At 33.1% G+C, this 21370-nt stretch overlaps 1 protein-coding gene across 7 annotated transcripts in view; it reads left to right on the forward strand.

The window, feature by feature from the left end:
• LOC105713875 (putative solute carrier organic anion transporter family member 1B7) overlaps positions 1 to 21370 on the forward strand; it is a 107954-nt gene that overhangs the window by 17526 nt on the left and 69058 nt on the right. For 6 of the 7 annotated variants that reach the window (XR_010343074.1, XR_010343073.1, XM_064377775.1 and 3 more), the window contains 5 exons: positions 12028 to 12169; positions 15627 to 15759; positions 17857 to 17978; positions 19244 to 19390; positions 19590 to 19688. Coding sequence is in view for 5 of the 7 variants with exons in the window: in XM_064377775.1 (XP_064233845.1) it covers positions 12085 to 12169; positions 15627 to 15759; positions 17857 to 17978; positions 19244 to 19390; positions 19590 to 19688 (586 nt within the window). In the remaining 2 variants the exon portion in view is untranslated. Of the gene's footprint in view, positions 1 to 12027; positions 12170 to 15626; positions 15760 to 17856; positions 17979 to 19243; positions 19391 to 19589; positions 19689 to 21370 lie in introns of those variants that run through there. The other variant, XM_012447699.3, reaches the window with a different exon arrangement.

Below are 21370 nucleotides of genomic sequence, written 5' to 3' on the forward strand. Positions count from 1 at the left end.
GACATGGTTTCACTCTCTGGTCTCCACAAGAATCTCATGTAATCCTTAATGTTGGAGGAGGGGCCTGGTGAAAGGTGTTTAAATCATGTGGGCAGACTTCTTCCTCGTTCTTTGATAGTGTTCTCCTGTGATCTGCTTGTTTAAAAGTATGTAGTTTCTCCTTCCTCTCTCTTTCTCTCCTCTGCCAGCTGTGTGAATATATGCCTGCTTCTCCTTCACCTTCCACCATGATTGTAAGTTTTCTGAGGTCCCCCTAGAAGCAGAAGCTTGTACATATCATAGAACCATAAGTTAATTAAATCTCTCTCTCTCTTTTTTTTTTTTTTAATAAATGGACTAATGCATTGTTTTTCCTTGTACCAAGAGTTTTTCTTGATAATACTTAGAACTAAAACTGTTGGAACATGGAGTATATAAATGTTTAATTTTAGAAGACAATGCTAAGTTTCTTTTTAAAGTGACTACACTCATTTACTTGATCACCAGCAACATAGAAGTGAAAATCTAAGTGTATTTTCTTTCCAACACTTGGTGTTTTCTGACTTCTAGATTATTGCAATTTAAATAAGCAATGATGCTTTATTTTGGTCTTGGTTTGTATTCCTTGATACCTAATGAGTTTGAATATCATTCCATATGTTTAGTATCTATATGTGCTTTGTCTTCTGTGAAAACCTGTACATATATTTGCCCATTTTTATATTAGATTATTTGTCTTTTTTATTTGTATGAGTTATTTATACTAAGAAAATATTGTAATATTAATTCATTATGTGAGAAGAATATATTCTAGTTTTTAAATGGTTTTTCACTTAATGAATTTTGACAAAAAATCTTTAATTTTAACATGTTTGAGCCTATCTATAATTTTATAATTTGGCATTTACACCATTTGTTGAGAAGGATGTCCTTTTCCCACTTTGTGTTTTGGTTTGCTTTGTCAAAGACCAGTTGGCTGTAAGTGGATTTATTTCTGGGTTCTCCATTCTGTTCTATAGGTCTATGCACCTATTTTTATATCAGTACCATGGTGTTTTGGTGACCATGGCCTTACAGTATAGTTTGAAATCAGGTAGTGTGATGACTCCAGATTTGTCCTTTTTGCTTAGTCTTGTTTTGACTACGCAGGCTCTTTTTTGGTTCCATATGAATTTTAGAATTGTTTCTAATTCTGTGAAGAATGATGGTGGTATTTTGATGAGAATTGCATTAGATTTCTAGATTGCTTTTGGCAGTATGGTCATTTTTCAATATTAAGTCCACCCATCCATGAGCATAGTATATGTTTCCACTTGTTTTTATCATCTAAACTTTCTTTCAGCAGTGTTTTTTAGTTTTTCTTGTAGAAGTCTTTTACCTCCTGGGTTAGGTATATAATTTTTGTTTGTCTGTTTGATTTTTTTTTTTTTTTTGCAGCTATTGTAAAGGGGGTTGAGTTGTGGATTTGATTTTCAGCTTGGTCGCCATTGGTGTATAGAAGACCTACTGATATGTCTACATTAATCTTGTATTTGGAAACTTTGCTGAATTCTTTCATCCGTTCTAGGAGCTTTATGGAAGAGCCTTTAAAATTTTTGAGGGAGACAGTTATTGTGTTCACAACAGTGACAGTTTGACTTCCTTTTTACCAGTTTGGAAGCCCTTTATTTCTTTCTCATTTTTCTTGCCTGATTGCCCCGGCTAGGACTTCCAGTACTACGTTGAAGAGGAGTGGTGAGAGTGAGCATTCTTGTCTTGTTCCAGTTCTCAGAAGCAATGCTTTCAACTTTACCACAGTCAGTATTATGTTTGCTGTGAGTTTGTAATAGATGAGTTTTATTACACTGAGGCATGTCCCTTGTATGCCAGTTTTGCTGAGAGTTTTATCATAAAGGATGCTAGATTTTGTTGAATGCTTTTTCTGCATCTATTGGGATAATCATGTGATTTTTGTTTTTAATTCTCTTTATGTGGTGTATCACATTCATTGACTTTTGTATGGTAAACCATCCCTGTATCTCTTGTATAAAACCCACTTGATCATGATGGATTATGTTTTTGATACTTTGTTGAAATTGGTTAGTTAGTATTTTGTTAAGGATGTTAGCATCTAGGTTCATCGAGGATAGTGGTCTGTAGCTTTCTTTTTTATCCTTTCCTGGTTTGGGTATTAGGGTGATGCTGGCTTCATAGAATAAATTATAGAGGGTTCCCTTTTCTCTATCTTGTGGACTAGTGTCAAAAGAATTGGTACCAATTCTTCTTTGAATATCTGGTAAAATTCTGCTGTGAATCCATCTGGTCCTGAACTTTTTGTTGTTGGTGGTAATTTTTAAATTACCATTCTAAACTCACACTTGTTATTTGTCTGTTCAGGGTAACTAATTCTTCCTGATTTAAACTAGGAGGGTTGTACATTTTCAGAAATTTATCATTATCTTTTAGGTTTTCTAGTTTGTGTACATGAATGTGTTCATAGTAGCCTTGAACAGTATTTCTGTGGTGTCAGTTGTAATATGTCCAATTTCATTTCTTATTGAGGTTATTTGGCTTTTCTCTCTTCTTGGCTAATCTTGCTAATGACCAATAAATTTTATTTATTTTTTCAAAGAAACAGTTTTGTTTCATTTATCTTTTGTATTTTTTTGTTTCAATTTTATTTAGCTCTTTTCTGATTTTGGTTATTTCCTTTCTTCTGCTGGGTTTTAGTTTGATTTGTTTTTGTTTCTCTTTCTTCCACTGGGTTTTGGTTTGGTTTGGTTTGTTCTTGTTATCTAGTTCATTGTGGTGTGACCTTGGAATGTTAGTTTGCACTCTTTCAGTCTTTTAAATATAGGTATTTAGGGCTGTGAACTTTGCTCTTAGCACCATCTTTGCCGTATCCCAGAAGTTTCGATAGGTTATGCCACTATTGTAATTCAGCTTGAAGAATTTTTAATTTGTATCATTATTTCATTTTTAACTCAATGATTATTCAGGAGCAGGCTATTTAATTTCTATATATTTGCATGGTTTTGAGGTTTCCTTTTGGAGTTGATTTCCAGTTTTATTCCACTGTTGTCTCAGAGAGTGCTTAATATAATTTCAATTTTCTTAAGTTGATTGAGGCTTGTTGTGTGGCTTATCATATGCTCATCTTAGAAAAAGTTCCATGTGCTGTTGAATAGAACATATATTCTCCAGTTCTTGGATGGAATGTTCTGTTTATAGCTGTTAAGTCCATTTGTTCCAAGTTATATTTTGAATCCATTGTTTCTTTGTTGACTCTCTGTTCTGATGACCTGTCTAGTGCTGTCAGTGGAGTACTGAAGTTTCCCACTATTATTGTATTGCTGTCTACCTCATTTCTTAGGTCTATTCATAATTGTTTAATAGATTTGGGAGCTCCAGTGTTAGATGCATATATGTTTAGGATTATGATATTTTCCTGTTGGACAAGGCCTTTTACCATTATATAATATCCCTCTTTGTCTTTCTTAACTGCTGTTGCTTTAAAGGTCGTTTTGTCTGATATAAGAATAGCTACCCCTGATTGCTTTTGGTATCTATTTACACAAAATGCCTTTTTTCACCCCTTAACTTTAAATTTATATGGGTCCTTATGTTAGGTGAGTCTCTTGAATGTAGTGGTTGGTGGATTCTTACTCATTCTGCAGTTCTGTATCTTTACATTCAATGTCAGTATTGAGATACAAGATACCATTCTATTCATTGTGCTATTTGTTGCCTGCGTACCTTGGTTGTGCTATTTGCTGCCTGTGTACCTTGGTTGTGCTATTTGTTGCCTGTTTACCTTGGTTGTGCTATTTGCTGCCTGCGTACCTTGGTTGTGCTATTTGCTGCCTGTGTACCTTGGTTTTTTGTTTTTGTTTCTTCTTTTCAAATTGTATTTTTGTGTTATAGGTTCTGTGAGATTTATGCTTTGACGGGGTTCTGTTTTGATGTGCTTCCAAAATTTAAGATTTATAGCTCCTTTTAGCAGTTCTTGTAGTGGTCACCTGATAGTGGTGAATTCTCTCAGCATCTGTTTGGCCGAAAAAGACTGTATCTTTCCTTCATATATAATGGTTAGTTTCACTGGAAACAAAATTTTTGACTGATAATTGTTTTATTTAAGGAGGCTGAAAGTAGGGCCCTAATTTTTTCTAGCTTGTAGGGTTTGTGCTGAGAAATCTTCTCTTAATATAATAGGTTTTTCTTGATGGGTTGCCTGGTGCTTTGGTCTCACTGCTCTTAAGATTCTTTCCTTCATTTCAATGTCTGTGGGATGTGTAGTGGTATCCCCTCTGTTATTTCTAATAATAGTAATTAGTGTTTTCTGTCTCTTTTTTCCTTAGTTAACCTGGTGTGAAGCCTGTCAATTTTATAGACCTTTGTAAAGAACCAGTCTTCTGTTGTATATATTTTCTCCATCAAATTACTGTTTTAATGTCATTGATTTGTGTTCTAATTTTATTATTTCTTTACTTCTTGCTTTGAATTTCATTTTCTCTTCTTTTCAAGTTTCCTAAGGTAGAAACTTAGATACCAATTTCAGATCTTTCTTCTTTTCTCATATATGAAATCAGTGCAATAAATTTTCCTCTAAGCATTGCTTTTGCTATTTCCCACACATTTTGATGAATTGTGTTTTTATTTTTATTTAGTCACAATATTTAAAAATTACTCTTGAGATTTCCTTTGACCTACGCATTACTTAACAATGAGTTATTTAATATCCACATATTTGGGGATTTTCCAGTTATCTTTCTGTTACTGATTCTAGTTTAATTCCATTGTGATCTGAGAACAAATGCTACCACATCTTTTTTAAAAAAATGGATAAGACGTATTTTATGACTTAGAATGTAGTCTCTCTTGGTGAACTTTCCATGTGAGCTTAAGAATGTCTATTCTATCACTGTTACCGAAGTAATATATAGACGATTTTTATATCCAGTTAATTAATGGCGTTGTTAAAGTCCTCTATGGTCTATCTGTTTCTGTCTGCTGGATCTGTACATTTCTCATAGAGGAGTGTTGATGTCTCCAAAAATGATAGTGTATTCATCTATTTCCTCATGCAGTTCTAGATCCCAGAGTTTGGTGCTCTGTTGTTGGGTGAATACATGTTAAGGAGTATTACATCTTTTTTGAGAACTCATCTCTTTATCATTATGTAATACCTCCCAACCCCCTTTTTTAACCTCTGATAACTTTTCTTGCTTTGAGGTTTGCTGTATCTGAAATTAATTTTGCTGCTTCTGATTTCCTGCGATTATTGTTAGCATGGAATATTCTTCTCCATCCATGTATTTTTAATCTATATGTGTTTTTATATTTAAAGTAGGTGTCATGTACACAACATATAATAAGCTCTTGTTGTTTGATCTACTGTGATGATCTCAATCTTTTAATTGCTGCATTTAGATCATTGATGTTAACATTCATTACTAACATATAGTCATGTGACATTTAACAACAGAAATGCATTCTGAGAAGTGCATTATTATACTTTATTTTTCAATTTTGCAAACATTATAGAATGTACTTACATAAACCTAGAAAGTATAGCCTACTGCACACCTAAGCTATATGGCATAGCCTATTGCTTTGACACTACAAACCTATACAGCATGTTAGTGTACTAAATACTGCAGGAATTGTAACACAATGGTATGTATTTTTGTACCTAAACATAGAAAAGGTACATTAAAATACAGTGTTATAAGCTAATGGAACCACTATCATGTATGTAGTCCATTGATGACTATAATGTTATTATGTGGTGCATGACTGTAGTTGAATTAGTATCTACCATATTTCTTACTATATTTTTATCTGTTGTTCTTGATTATTGTTTCTATGTTTGTCATTGACTCTTTTTGTGCTTTTTGTGATTTAAAAGGAGGATTTTATATGATACTTTATTTTCTTCTTTCTTGGCATACATTTCTTCTTTGACTTGTGATAGTAGTTGCTCCAATGCTCTCAATATACATTTACAACTAATTCAAGTCTACTTTCACATAACACCATACCACTTCATGGGTTATGTGAGTAGCTTATAAAAGCAAATTATTAACCAGGCGTGGTAGCTCAAGCCTGTAATCTCAGCACTTTGGGAGGCTGAGACAGGTAGATTACTTCTGGCCAGGAGTTTGAAACCAGTCTGGTAAACAAGGTGAAATCTTGCTCTACTAAAAATACAAAAATTAGCCAGGTGTGGTAGTACATGCCTGTAATCTCAGTTACTGAGGAGGCTGAGGCATGTGAATTGCTGGAATCCAGGAGGTGGAAGTTGCAGTGAGCTGAGATCATGCCACAAAACTCTAGTCTGGGTGACAGAGTCAGATTCTGTCTCTAATAATAATAAAAAGATTCCATTTTTCTATTCTTCTATCCCATTTATTGTATCATTGTCACATTTTTAAAATTTATGTGTAAGCATACATAATCAAATACATTGTAGAATTATTTTGAATAACTTATTTCTTAGATCAATTATGTATGAGAATAATACTTTTTATTTTACCTTATTTTTCTGTCATACCTCCCTTTATAAGTTTTTGATCTATACTGTTTTTTCTTTCTCTAAAAAAAATTTCTTTTAACATTTTGCCAAGCAAAAAACTTCTTTAATTTTTGTCTGTCTGAGAAATCCTTATTTCTCCTTTGTGTTAGAGGATAATTACACAGGGTTCATAATTTCAGGTTCTTGTTGTTTTCTATCAATGCTTTACATATTTTATTCCACTTTTTTGTGCAGCCATGGCTCCTAAGAAGTCAGAAGCAATTCTTATGTTTGTTCTTATATAGGTGGGTATTTTTTCCCCTCTAGTTTTATTTCGATTTTTTTTTCTTTTTCTGCTTATTTTTTGTAGTTTGAAAATGATATTCCTAAGTGGATATTTCTGGGCATTTATTCTGCTTGATTTTCTATGAACTTCCAGGATTTGTTTTTTATTGTCTGACATAAATTTGGGGAAACAGTTATTGTTTCAAATATTTCTTCTGTTTCCTGTGTTTTTTGTTTTTTTTGTTTGTTTGTTTTGTTTGTTTTTACTGCCCATTATATGTATGTTGCTCCTTTTATAGTTATCCTTCCGCTTTTGGATACTTTGTTTGGATCATTTTCAGTCTTTATTCTTTTTGTTTTTTAGTTTTGCAGAATTCAATTGATATAACGTGAAGTTCACTTATTCCTTTTGGAGGTTTGTCAAGTATACTAATATGGCTTATCAAAGGAATTCTTCATTTCTGCTAAAGTGTTTTGATCTTTAGCATTTGTTTATGGCTCTTTTTTATAATTTTTATCTCTGCTTAAATTGCTCAACTGTTCTTACATGCTGTCTCTTTTATTGTTACCGCCCTCAGCATATTGCTCACAGTTGTTTTAAAATCCCAGTCTGATAATTCCAGCGTGTCTGCCATACCTGAGATTGGTCCTGATTCTTGCTCTATCTTTTCTAATTGTGTTATTTGCCTTTTAGGTAACTTGTAATATTTTTTTGAATGTGATGCAGAATGTATTGGATTAAAAAAAAAAAAACCCTGATGCAGAGGCCTTTAAAAATGTCTTCGTAAGGCACTGTCAGGAGAGGAGGCATCCTGTAGTTCCATGGTTAGGTATCAGTCTTTGAATGCAGCTCTACCTCTGGACTATAAATTTCATAAGTGCTTCTTGTGTTTGTTTTTTTGTTGTTGTTGTTGTTATTGTTGGTTTTTTTGTTTGTTTGTTTTAATTTTTTCCTTCTAGGCAGAACAGAATGGCTATAGTGGGCTGGAGTTGAGTAATTTTTTCTTCCATATGGAAGTTTAGGATTAGCTGAAGTTGGGTATTTCCTTTACATCAGGTTACTTAAGTTCAGGTAACACCAGAGCTTATGAGATTCCAGTTCTCTAATTTTTTCCTGAGGGCAAGTCCTATAATTCCTGTTAACAACAGAATGCTCTGGCTTATTTCAAAATGCTTCCTCTTGCCTCTTTACACTGATGGAATGAGAGGATTTTTTTTTCTCCAACATTTACTATAAGATCCAGGTTGAGATCTTGGAGAGAACATTCATAAAAAGGGGGTCCTTGACTGGGTCCCCCTGGAGTGTTTAGCTCTCAGACTTGTTCACACTGAGATTCCAGCAATTCAATTGTAGTACGGATATTTATTTATTTTTTGCCTGGCATTGTTTATTTTGTGGTTTCTGATTATGAGTTTCTGCTTCAGAAAGTCAGTTTATAACTCCCTGTGTTTGCTTTGCCTCTTCAATCTTGGAGACAGTGTTTTGCCATATGTCCTCACCTGTTTTATGAATCCAAGAAGAGTTATTGCTTTTCAATCAGTTTAGCCTTTTTCTGGTTAGGACAAAATGGCACCCTCCAACTTCCTTGTCTGCAGGACCAGAAACCAGAAGTTTCAACATATTTTTTAAAAATAGTATTTACTTATCTCACATCTTATCAGTTCTAAACTTTTACTTAAAATTTTATTGCAATTTCTTCATTAATATGCAAGTTATTTAAAAATAAGGTTTTTCTTCAAATATATGAGGATTTTTCTTTAGAAATGTTTTCTACTAATGTCTACCATAGTTGCAGTGTGACAGATATTGTCTGTATGATACCTACTTTTTGAAATTTGTTGACTTTTTTTTCCAACTTTTATTTTAGGTTCAGTGGGTACATGTGCAGGTTTGTTATATTGGTAAATTGTATGTCATGATAGTTTGGTGTACAGATTATTTTAGCACTCAGGTAATATTCATAGTCACCAACAGGTACTTGATCAGCTCGCACACTCCCTGTACCTTCCATCCTTAACTAGGCCTTGACTTTATTATTTACTTCTTTGTGTCCATGTGTACTGTTGAGACTTTTTTTATTTCCAAATATGTCATGAAGTTTTGTAATTCTCCCTTATGTACTCGAGAAAAATGCATATTTTTTGAATTGTTGGATGTAGAATTTTACATGTGTTTAAGATGTCAGTCTTATTAATTGTGTTATTTAGATCTTCTATGTCCTTGCTAATATTTTGACTAGCAACCTATCATAATTGAAAAAAAAGATACATTGGAATTTCCTCTAATTGCAATAATTCTATTGATTTTTGTTTATATATTTTGCAGCTATTGACTATTTTTCATAATCATTTTATCTTTCATGGTGATTAATTATATCAATATGTAAAGACCTCTATCCATAGTGATGTTTCTATAAGTCTATTTGGGCTATTATTTATAGAGCTAAAAGGTTTTCTTTCAATGGTTACATTTCTTATTGCTTTATTTTCATCAACACTTCCTCACAATTTAGAATTACCACTTACAAAAAGCACATATTTAGATTTTTCAGAAAATATTCAAACTGAAAAATCTCTATCTTTAAACTAGAAATTTTGTCCATTTATATTTATTGTATTTATATAGTCAGATTTGTTTCTACTATGTTTGAATATTATGCCAATTTACTCCCTTCTGTCTTGCCTTTTAGTATTTTCTTATACTTGTCGAATTGATATATCTATCTTTTTTTATAACAAGGCAAACTGTAGCATATTGCTATGGTCTGAATATTGTGCCCTCCTCCCATTCAAATGTGAGGATATTGACAATTGATTAGGTAATAAAAGCGGATCCCTCAGAATGGGCTTAGTGTCACTTTAAGAGAGGCCCTGAGAGCTCTTTTTCCCCTTCCAGCATGTGAGATTACAATGAGAAGATGATCCTCTCCCCAGCTATCAAATCTGTGGTGCCATGATCACAGAATTTTCAGTCTCTAGAAATGTGACAAGTAAATTTTTGCTGTTTTTAACATTCCCAGGTTTGTTATATGCTATATTTTGCTATGTTTTCAGTAGAAGCCCCAAACAGAATAAAACACAAGCTCTCATTTTCTTTGATATCCCCTCTTAACCTCTGTACTCTCTAATACTATCTGGATTTTCAATCTACAGTTTTAAGTTTTAGGTACTATACCTATTTTCCCTTCTTTTCTATTTTTAGTCTTATTTTTTAAAAGACAGTAACAAAATTACCAAGTATTTTATTCACCTTGTTTTACAAATCTCACACAATACCATCTGTTTTGGATTCTTGTTTTATTTAAGTATTTCTTCCAAAATTGATTTCAGTATAAATCTTTACATGCCAAACTTGTGACAACTTATATGCTTGAGAATGTATTTCCTTATAGTTGAATGACTATTTGGCTAAATATAAAATTGCAGTTTTAATGTTCTCTTACATCAATACTGTAAAAGCATTATTAATCTTTTGTACAGTCACACTTACTGTTAAAAAGTATAATGCTTTCCTTTCTGAAAGACTTCAATATTTTTCCTTGCCATGTTTTTCCTCACATTTTTTCTTTTTAGTTTAATTCATTTTGATAATATTTTTCCTTATATATTATATATTTATTATATTTACTTTAAGTTCCTGTTGTCTTCTAAAACATATACTTCTATGATGTCTACATACCGGTTATTTTCTCTGTCTCTCTCTTTTGAAGGGATTTATTTTCCTCAATATTCTTGATATTTTGTCCTGTGTGTTCACATTTACTTAGTTGTAATAGTCACTATTTATACTAATGAGCACAGAAAAGGACTGCCTGCTTTTGCATCCTTTACAAATCTCAGTTATTATAAACCCTCGAAGGTCAAAAAGAGATGAAGAAGATGAACCTGAAGCTGAAGACCAGACACTGGTAAACCATATTACTTTGTACTTTGCCAAACATTTTTTTTTAATCCATGACTTTCTCAGTCTCCTGAATGAGAAACTGCTCACGGGAACATTATAATCAAATGCTGCAGGGTTATTGAGGGAATTACCTGTGGAAGAAAATGCCTAAAGCTAATCAGCTCTGCCTCTTTTACTCAGCTTCTCTGTTGAGCATGACTTTGGAGCTACTCTAATTTTATGCTGGAGGACACATGGAATTGAAGGCTGAACTGTTATGCCAAATCCATACATAGATATAGAAAGCAGTGATTACCAGAGGCTGACCTGGATCACGTAACTGTATTGAAAAGAACAAACAATAGTATAATAGCTGTGAATTTTAATTTATTTTTAAAATTTTAAAAATTTCAACAGCTTTTGGGGTACAAGTGTTTTATTTGTTTACATAAATGAATTATATAGTGGTGAATTCTGAGGTTTCATTGCACTTGCCACCCAACTAGTGTACATTATACACTAGTTGTAACCTTCCCTTCCAACCTCACCCTTTTGTGTCTCCAAAGTTTATTATCTAACTCTGCCTGATATTGTGCATTAGTGCCTGCATCTCCTGGGTATAAATGAGAAAACATGGTGTCTGGTTTTTCATTTGTGAGTTACTTCACTTAGAGTAATAGCATCCAGTTCCATTTAAGTTGCTGCAAAAGACATTATCTTGTTCTTTTCAGGGGCTGAGTAGTATTCCAGGGTGTATATATACCACATTTTCTTTATTCACTTATTAGTCAATGGGCACTTATGCTATTTCCACATCTTTGCAACTATGAATTGTGCTGCTATAAACATATGTGTGCATATGTCTTTTTTATATAGTGACCTCTTTTCCTTTGGATAGATATCCGTTAGTGGGATTGCTGGATTAAATAATAGATATACTTTTAGTATTATAAGGAATCTCCATACTGTTTTCTACAGAGGTTATACTAATTTACATTCTCATCAGAATATAAACATTCTCCTTTTAGGACATCCACATTGACATGTATTGTTTTTTGACTTTGTAATAATGGTCATTCTTGCAGGAATAAGGTAATATTTCATTGCGGATTTAATTTGCATTTCTCTTCCCACCTTTTAATGGGATTATTTGGTGTTTCCTTACTTACTTGGATATTAGCCCTTTCCCTTGAATAGGGAAAAAATGCATATGCTTTTTATAATAAAAACATTATTATTTTTATAATAAATATTAACAAAATTATTTTTATAATAAAAATCATGTTTTTAAGTAAAGATAAAAAGGTATTTTAATTCCATGTATTTATGAACACTATATAGTTTTTGATTAACCTCTTTTCTCTTTTCTTTCTGCTGTTTTCTTTAGATCTTCTTGGCAGTCCTGTCACTCAGCTATGTTGCTAAAGCACTAGGTGGAATTTTTATGAAAGTTTCCAACATTCACATAGAAAGGAGATTTGAAATATCCTCTTCTCTTGCTGGTTTAATTGACGGAAGCTTTGAAATAGGTAGGTAGTGTTGTTGTTGTTTTCTATTTTAGTAACCATACTTGCATATGTTAAAAAACAAACTGTTCATACATGCTTTACACCAGTGACTCTCAGTGAGATGTAAATTTGTCCCTCATGGGCAATTTGGCAATATCTGAAGACCTTTTTAGTTGCCATAAATAAACTGAGGAAGGGAGGATGCTACTGGTACCTAGGTAGAGGCCAGGGATGCTGCTAAACATTGTGCAATGCACAGGACAGACTTAGAAAGAACAACCCTTCCCAAAATGTCTATTGTAAGGGTGTTGAAAAACTCTAATTCTACACAAACTCATTGTTTGCAAATTAATCCCTTGTGATGCTTCACCTCCCTTGTCTCAGGGTACCCCAGTGTGAAGAAAGGTTGAGGGAGGACTACAGTTCTTATGGTTTTAGGAGGGAGGGACTGCCTAGGAGCAACCTACACTACATTATACTGTTTAATGGCATACATAATTGGGGGTTTAAAGTCTTTTTCTTTTGGAACATTGAAGATATCACTTTGATACCTTCATTTTAATTTGTATTTCTGCAAAAATAGTGGCTATATATAATAATTGAAAATTTTTTTCTTGAGTCATGTATTTCTAGCTCATAGTCTCTGCTAATTTTCCCTTTTCTTTTCATTTTCCAATTATTTAGAGGGACCTCCAAAATGTCTATTATATAAGCTGCAAATAATTTATATGATTTTTGTTTCTAACTGTATTCACAATATGTTTAACTAAAGAATATTTTAAAAGTAATTGTCAAAGTAAGACTTATCTCTGTAAGTGAATTCAAAATGTTTGTGATTCAAAGATATTACACTCCAGATGTCCTTCACTCTTTCACTTCTCAGGCTCAATGAAATCATCAAGTATTTTAGATTTAGAATGTTAGTTTTAAAGTTTAATTCACTAAATGTCTCCTTTTATTAAGAAACTTTGATCCTTCATATTTTTGTTAAACTTTGCAGCTGTTTAACAGCAGTTATTTGAACATCATTATCAGTTTGGTTTCTTTGCTTACCTCTGTTTCTGGAATCTTGTGACTTCAAATCTCATCTTCAGTCTTTCTGGAGCATATCTTCATGTATAGATGACCTTCTGTATGTACAAGTTCCACATCCATGGATTAACCAACCATGGATGCAAGATATATTCAAAAAAATATAAAAATTAAAAAGTAGCAATACAATAGTAAAAATAATACAAATAAAAGCAACATAGAATAACAACTATTTACATAATATTTACATTGTATTAAGTATTAGAAGTTGCATAGATATGATATAAAGTATACAGGAGGGTTTGGATAGGTTATATGCAATACTACACCTTTTTACCTAAGGGACTTTAACATCCACAAATCTTGGTATCTACAGGGCATCCTACAAGCAATAACCATGGACACTGAGGGATGACTGAAATTATATTTTTAGGAAGAATTAGAAATATAGCATATTTTCTAAGCTCTTGCCTTCTGAAAAATGTGGTTATTTGACTATCATATTTAAGTGATAATTTGTCTGGATATGGAATTAAATATTCAAAATCCCTTTTTCTCAAAACACTTAAATTATTCGTCTACTGTTTTATAACATTCAGTGTTGTATATAAGAAATTATTACCACTGTAGTTTTTATGCACTAATATGCATCTTTTATATCTCTATATCCCCAAAAGATTACCAGCAAATATCTGAGACTGTCTCTATATTACTTCTGCTGAACATAAGGAGAAACTTTCATCTAAAAGCTTAAATCTTCCTCTAACAAGTGAATTTATCTTCTATCTTTTCTTTCTGTGGGAGTGAGGGGGACAGTTTTTCGCTCTTGTTACCCTAGCTGGAGTGCAATGGCGCATCTCAGCTCACTACAACCTCTGCCACCCGGTTTCAAGCAGTTCTCCTTAGCCTCCCAAGTAGCTGGGATTACAGGCATGTGCCACCACACCCAGGTAATTTTGTATTTTTTGTAGAGACAGGGTTTCACTATGTTGTCCAGGCTGGTCTCAAACTCCTGACCTCAGGTGATCCGCCTGCCTCTGCCTCCCAAAGTGCTGGAATTACAGGTGTGAGCCACCGCATCTGGCCAGGGAGTTTATTTTCTGTTTCCTATTTGTTTCTTCTATTTTATTCTTTCCTTCTGTAACATATATGAAATGAATAATGTATTTTCTGGGTATTTTTGCTTTTACATTTTTTTCTTTTAAATTTCTACCTATTTTTTATGTGTCATCAATATTCTCTGATGCTGTCTTATTATATCAAGTTCTAATTAGTAAATTTTTAGTAATATTTTAAATTTATAACAATACTTTAGTCTGCCATTCTGATTTTATGGATGCAATATGGCCTTGTACCTCAAAATATACTAACAGAATTTTTTTTAAATGTTTTCTTTGGGAGACTGAGGCAGGCGGTCACCTGAGGTTGGGAGTTTGAGATCAGCCTGACCAACATGGAGAAACCCCGTCTCTACTAAAAATACAAAATTAGCCTGGCGTGGTGGCTCACACCTGTAATACCAGCTACTTGGGAGTCTGAGGCAGAAGAATCGCTTGACCCGGGGAGGCGGAGGTTGTGGTGAGCTGAGATCTTGCCATTACACTCCAGCCTGGAAAACAAGAGCAAAACTCTGTCTCAAAAACGAAAAAACAAAAAAAAAGTTTTTATTGTTTTTAGTTTAATCTTGTTTAAGTACTTATTCTTATGTTGCTCTATCTGCTGATCCATTATGGTGTTCTTCGTTCATGCTATGATTTTCCATCAGTGTTCAGTAATTCTTGGTTGTTGTCTGTTAATTGTTATATATTGGGCTACAGATAAACCCAAATTGCTCTGCTCTGATTGTTCTTCTTCTACTTTTCAATCTAAATAACTTATACTTAATATTAAATCTCAAATGATATATCCAGGAAAATTTCACAAAACCCTTAACAAATTTAAGCTGTTTCCATAATCTAATAGCACCTCTTTTCATCTATTTTATTACTAATGTGTTTCTAGAAAACAGGTACCATGTTTTATTCTTTTTTCATATTTCTGACTCTGAGCACCATGGTAGGTACATAGCATAAATTTAAAGAATGCTGGAAATAAATTTTAAAAATATGTGAATGATGATCAAAAGATTTCTCACATTAGGAAGACATTTTTCTATCCCAATGCAATGCAATAAACTCCAAATTTTCAATAACATTTTGCTTCTCTCATATGGCCAAATTATCTAAATGTTTTGTTTGAATATAAAACCTATAGACTTATTATTAGTATTATACAAATTTCAATCAGTAGTTTAATGTAGGAGAATTCACCTTCACAATTAAATTACATGGTCTTTGAGGGAAGGTACGATGTCTTGGGCTTTATTTGTACTAATTCTGGGGCATTTAATTCTATCAGATACAAAATTGAACTAAATCATGTCAACATAATTTTGTTATCCTTCTAGGAAATTTGCTTGTGATTGTATTTGTAAGTTACTTTGGATCTAAACTACACAGACCAAAGTTAATTGGAATTGGTTGTTTTCTTATGGGAACTGGAAGTATTCTGACAGCTTTACCACATTTCTTCATGGGATAGTAAGTGTTACACAGCACTAAACCCTTCATTATCAGCTAGTTGTATATTAGCAGTAGAAATTTATTTTTATCATTTAAATAGTCAGTTATCTTTTGAGAATATCCACTAAGTATGTCTAGAAATGGAGTATATTTCTTATACAATACTTAATATATGGCTTTATTCATCTTGGCTTTCATAGACTTAGAAATCAGAATACTATTACATTTGGTGTACAGTTTCAAATGAAATAAATAAGCTATTTATTACTTTTTAGTATAACACATGTACTTCATGTCTTTGCCTATAAGATTCTGATTATACTCAGTAAGACTTCACAACTTCACCCACTGCATTGTTAGGTTTTTCCAGCAGCATTTCACTGAAGTTGTTCTTCCTAAGGTAGCTACGTAGCTATGATTAGAGTAAGATGTCCCTAAGAGAAAACTGGAAATAGCAATAACTTAAATAAGATAGAAGCTTATTTTTCACATAAAGGTTAATGTAGCTAGTCCAAGAATTCTAAATAATTCTATAATTCTAAATCATAGTGCTATGCCTTGCATGGCCTTGGCTTCATGGTACAAATTGCAGCAATGTATTTTCTGGCAGCAGAATAGAAGAAAGGAAGAACAAGGAGAAGAACAAAGAATGCACACAGGCTGATGCTTAAAGGAGCATTTTCAGAAGCAAAACACTTCCACTGATTTTATATTTACCAGAAATTAGTTACATTTTACACATAGATATATACATGTTGGGAAGAAAAGACTTTATTCCAGGATGAGATGTTTCCAGCTAAAAAGCCCAAGTTCTGTTACTATGGAAGAAGAGAAAAAAGGATCCCGAGAAACAATGAGCAGGCCCTGTTAGAGACACCAATTACTTACTCATTGCCAAATCCAGCAATCATGCCTTTTGGTCACCATATTAATTTTGTTCTTTTCCTACATTTGACCCTTATAAGAACTTTCTTCATAATGGTACTGCTCTAATGCTCATCATGCTCCGTAGTCTTGATTCATTTATCTACCTTTGTGGCCTCTTCATCATGCTCATCCTTTTCCTCTGCTTCTGACACCATAATTTCAGTGTCTCATAATTCCCTCTAATCTCTTACTATCTTATTTTTCATGATTTTTATGGAAAATATGCCTTAGATGCAAACAGCACAGCTTCATCTTCCATTGCTCCTCACATTTGAAGACCACATTCTGGACATGGAGTTCTCTAAATGTGCCATAATATGTCATAACTTTACACCTGTTGTTTCTGCAGCCTTGAATACTTTTCTTCCATTGTCTACCAATTAAACTTCTATCAATCTTCAATATTCATTTTATCTGTCATTCACATTGCAAAGTCTTCTTTGATCTACTCCCCACCTTCAAGCAAAGCTGATCATCTCTTTTGTGTGTGTATCTGACAACTTGAGACCATGCATATTAAGCTTATTATACCTTTGTTCATGTACATTTATCTCAGAGAATGTGAAATCTCTGAAGTACAAAAACTGTGAGCTTTATTTCTAGTTTGTTGAAGCCGACCATAATATCTGGCACACTATGTGCTGCCTTTAGAGCTCAGAGAGCACCTTAGTATTTTTGGATATCAGCATCAGTTCCTAATTCAGCACCATCTCTTTTGTTCTGATTAAGTTCTTCCTCATAAAGTTAAAATAGATTAGAAATGTTTTATTGAGTTTTGGAGAGTCAAGCATTAGTGTGTGTGTGTCTCCATGAAAGAAAACTAGACAGACTTACTATCTTTGATGATAACTCAAAGAGATAAATAGATACAGTTAACAGATTAACAGATTAAAATAATAGGTGAAACAGAATATTTTATATCTTGACCAGAATATAAGTACTCCTAGAGTTATAGAAAAGTGATAGCTCACCTTATCCATGGTATGTTGAATTATCTTTCTTACTGGACACTACCATTTCACTCCTACCCGTCACCTCTTCTGATACACATGCTGGGAAATCGGCAATGAGAATTCTGGTAATTGGAAGACAGTAGTTCAAATAAAGGGGAAAATTGTTCTGCATTTCTTGAAAAAATGGAAATATTCAGCAGATAAGCAAAATGTTCAATCCAGTGTTATTTTATAGTTACAGGTATTCTAAAGAAACCCATATTGATCCATTGGAAAATTCAACATCAAACTTATCAATCTGTTTAATTAATCAAATGTTATCACTCAATAGAACACCATCTGAGATAGTAGAAAGAGGTAAGAATTAATAACTGACAGTCTAAAAGTATAAAATTTGTAGATTTAATCACATCTATTTAAAATGTGATTTTTTTAGGAAAATAGATTTAAAAACAGATAGGAAAAATATTGAAACCTTACATACAGGCAAAATCATACTGTTAATATACACTGTTGACCCATGAACAGCGCAGGTTGTAACTGTAGCTGTTCACTTATATCTATCTTTTGTGCAACCAAACAGAAGGGAAGACCCACCCATATGGAGGTCTTACTTCTATTGGTAGTTTCCACACTGCCAACCAGAGGACTTGGGTCTGCATGAATTTGCGTACACATGAGTTGTCCTGAAACAAACATCCTAGTATATATACCAAGGGAGGACTGCAATGTATGTGAAGAACATTTATAAGTAGATGAGAAAAGAGAACAAATTTAGTAGGTAATTGGAAAAGAACATACACATTTAAAATAAAAAACAGGAAGTAGCAGAAATATGTGAATAATGTAACTCTGTTCTTCAGAAAAAAATGCAAAATGTCATAGCATTTGAAGATTTTGTACCTATTACAACACAAATCATAAATCATAATTATAACCCAAAATTTTAATTAAAAAATGAGATAGAAGAAATACAAGATTTTACATTTTACATATTTCTGACTGTGTGTAAATTTGTATCTCTTTCTGGAAATTAATTTTCAATATATATTAAAGAATAAAAATATACTTACCTACTTTCTTGATAAATCTTAAGGAAGTAATCAGAAATGTTCACAAGGACTTATTAAAAATTATAGCCACGACATCTGTGTTTAACAGAATAAAAAAATAGAAACATCTTATAACTAAAAAAGAAGAGATTGTTTAAACAAATTAGGAAACTGTTAGTCAATACACTACTATGCAGTCATTAACATTTTAACATAGAAGAAATCTTAACAACACGGGGAAATTGTGGTAATATAGTAATAACTATGTATGCAGCTTAAAAATAACCTGGAAATTTAAGTAGATAATGTACATAAGAATATTATGCATATTTTGTGCACCAGAAATGTAGAAGATCTAGAATAACATTTGGAATGATCTTCTGTGTAGTGTGATTATAGCTATTTTTACTTGTTTTCTTTGTGCCTTTTCTTATTTTCAAACTTTGCAAAGTGAATATGAATCGCTTGTAATTAGAAAAAAATAGAATATCAAAAGGTTTAAAGTAGCTAAATTTCTAATAGAAATGTTAAATATAATGTTTAAAATAAAACACTCTCTTGTCTCTATAGGTTGTGTGAAGGAATCTGGGTCACACATGTGGATATATGTCTTCATGGGTAATATGCTTTGTGGCATAGGTGAAACCCCCATAGTACCATTGGGGATTTCTTACATTGATGATTTTGCTAAAGAAGGATATTCTTCCTTGTACTTAGGTAATAAACAGAAAATATTAAATTGCATGATTAATTTCCCTAGGTCTATCTTTGATATAATAGTGTCATTAATTTTATTCTTTTCCTATTAGAAAAAATATTTGGAGAAATGTATTAAATAATATTACTTTTTAAAACATGTCGAGTAAAAACCAAGTATTTGTGGCATCTGATTAAACTGTTTTTGTAATACCTACAGGTATTGTGAATGGAATAGGAATGCTTGGTCTAGTTCTTGGCTTTATCCTAGGATCTTTGTTTGCTAAAATGTACATGGATATTGGATTTGTAGATCTGAGTAAGTACAATCAGAACAAGGTACCATAATAGTGTCTTTAAAGTACAGGACACCATTCTTCAAAATAATTAAATTTCCTTTTTCAATAGTACTTTGCTTACTATTTTTCAAAAATTATAAGGAAGAAATAAATGCATTAATAATCAGAATAAAATGAAATTCAACCCTTATTTATACTTTGCTTATAAAACTAAGTGTAAAAAGAGATTTTTAACAAACTTATTTTAGATGACTTGATCCAAAATAACCAAACTTAAAGTGTCCCTCTCCCAAAACTGACTGCCCAGTCCCCAGTACATTTTATTTTTCAGTTGATGGTGACTTGGAGGTTGAAGTGTAGAACTCAGAGTTTGCTTTGCTAAAGGCTCCTTGTGGCTGCTGCCTTGACTTACGGCGGGGGTGGTTTAAGAGACACCACTGTACACTTTGGTTGTGGTCATTTTTCCTGGTCCTTGCTGAGGGCTTGGCCTATGGCAATATTTAATAAGAGCTTGTACAGCAAATGAATGAAGGAAAGGACACCTAAATAAAGTTTATGACTTTCATCTTCACTCTCGGAGCATGCTTTATTTATCCTCTCGTAGAAGAACCAGAGCCCGTGTTGTAATATCTGCCTCAACTTCAGGTCCGCCTTCCTACAGATGTACCTGTACTATGTATTTATTTATTTTTTTACCCACATTTATGAAAAGGTATCTATCTTTAGCTAATATTAATAGATCCAACTGGGGTTTAGATTTCATCTGCATGCCTCTTCTTCATCTACAACCTCTCTTTTCCTCAGCAAACACACTCAAGTCTCTCCCATCTATTTACATGTGTACATTTTTTATATCCCTGAACAACTTTCCACTTGATTAACTGTTTCTCAATTTATCTTCAAAACCAAGTACCTAGAAAAAAATCACCTAAGTGTCTCACAGTATTATGTCCCATGTACTTCTCATCTAGTATAATCTGCTTCTGCTAGTAATGAAACACAATAAATTTCTGTGTAATTTACTAATTGTAATGGATATTTTTCTATAATTTTTTAAAAATAGATATTTCTTTTTTTTTATTATTGCATTTTAGGTTTTGGGGTACATGTGAAAAACATGCAAGGTTGTTGCATAGGTGCATACGTGGCAGTGTGATTTGCTGCCTTCCTCCCCTTCACCCATATCTGGCATTTCTCCCCATGCTATCCCTCCCCAACTCCCCCCGCCCCGCTGTCCCCCCCACTCCCCCACAACAGACCCCCGTGTATAGTGCTCCCCTCCCTGTGTCCATGTGTTCTCCTTGTTCAACACCCGCCTATGAGTGAGAACATGTGGTGTTTGATTTTGTGTTCTTGTGTCAGTTTGCTGAGAATGATGGTTTCCAGGTTCATCCATGTCCCTACAAAGGACGCGAACTCCTCGTTTTTAATGGCTGCATAATATTCCATGGTGTATATGTGCCACATTTTTCCTGTCCAGTCTATCATTGATGGGCATTTGGGTTGGTTCCAGGTCTTTGCTATTGTAAACTGTGCTGCTATGAACATTCGTGTGCATGTGTCCTTATAGTAGAACGATTTATAATCCTTTGGATATATGCCCAGTAATGGGATTGCTGGGTCAAATGGAATTTCTATTTCTAGGTCCTTGAGGAATCGCCACACTGTTTTCCACAATGGTTGAACTAATTTACACTCCCAC

This window comes from Aotus nancymaae, unplaced genomic scaffold (genome assembly GCF_030222135.1).
Source record: "Aotus nancymaae isolate 86718 unplaced genomic scaffold, 86718_ANA_hifiasm-v0.15.2.pri h1tg000016l, whole genome shotgun sequence".
NCBI classification, from domain to species: domain Eukaryota; kingdom Metazoa; phylum Chordata; class Mammalia; order Primates; family Aotidae; genus Aotus; species Aotus nancymaae.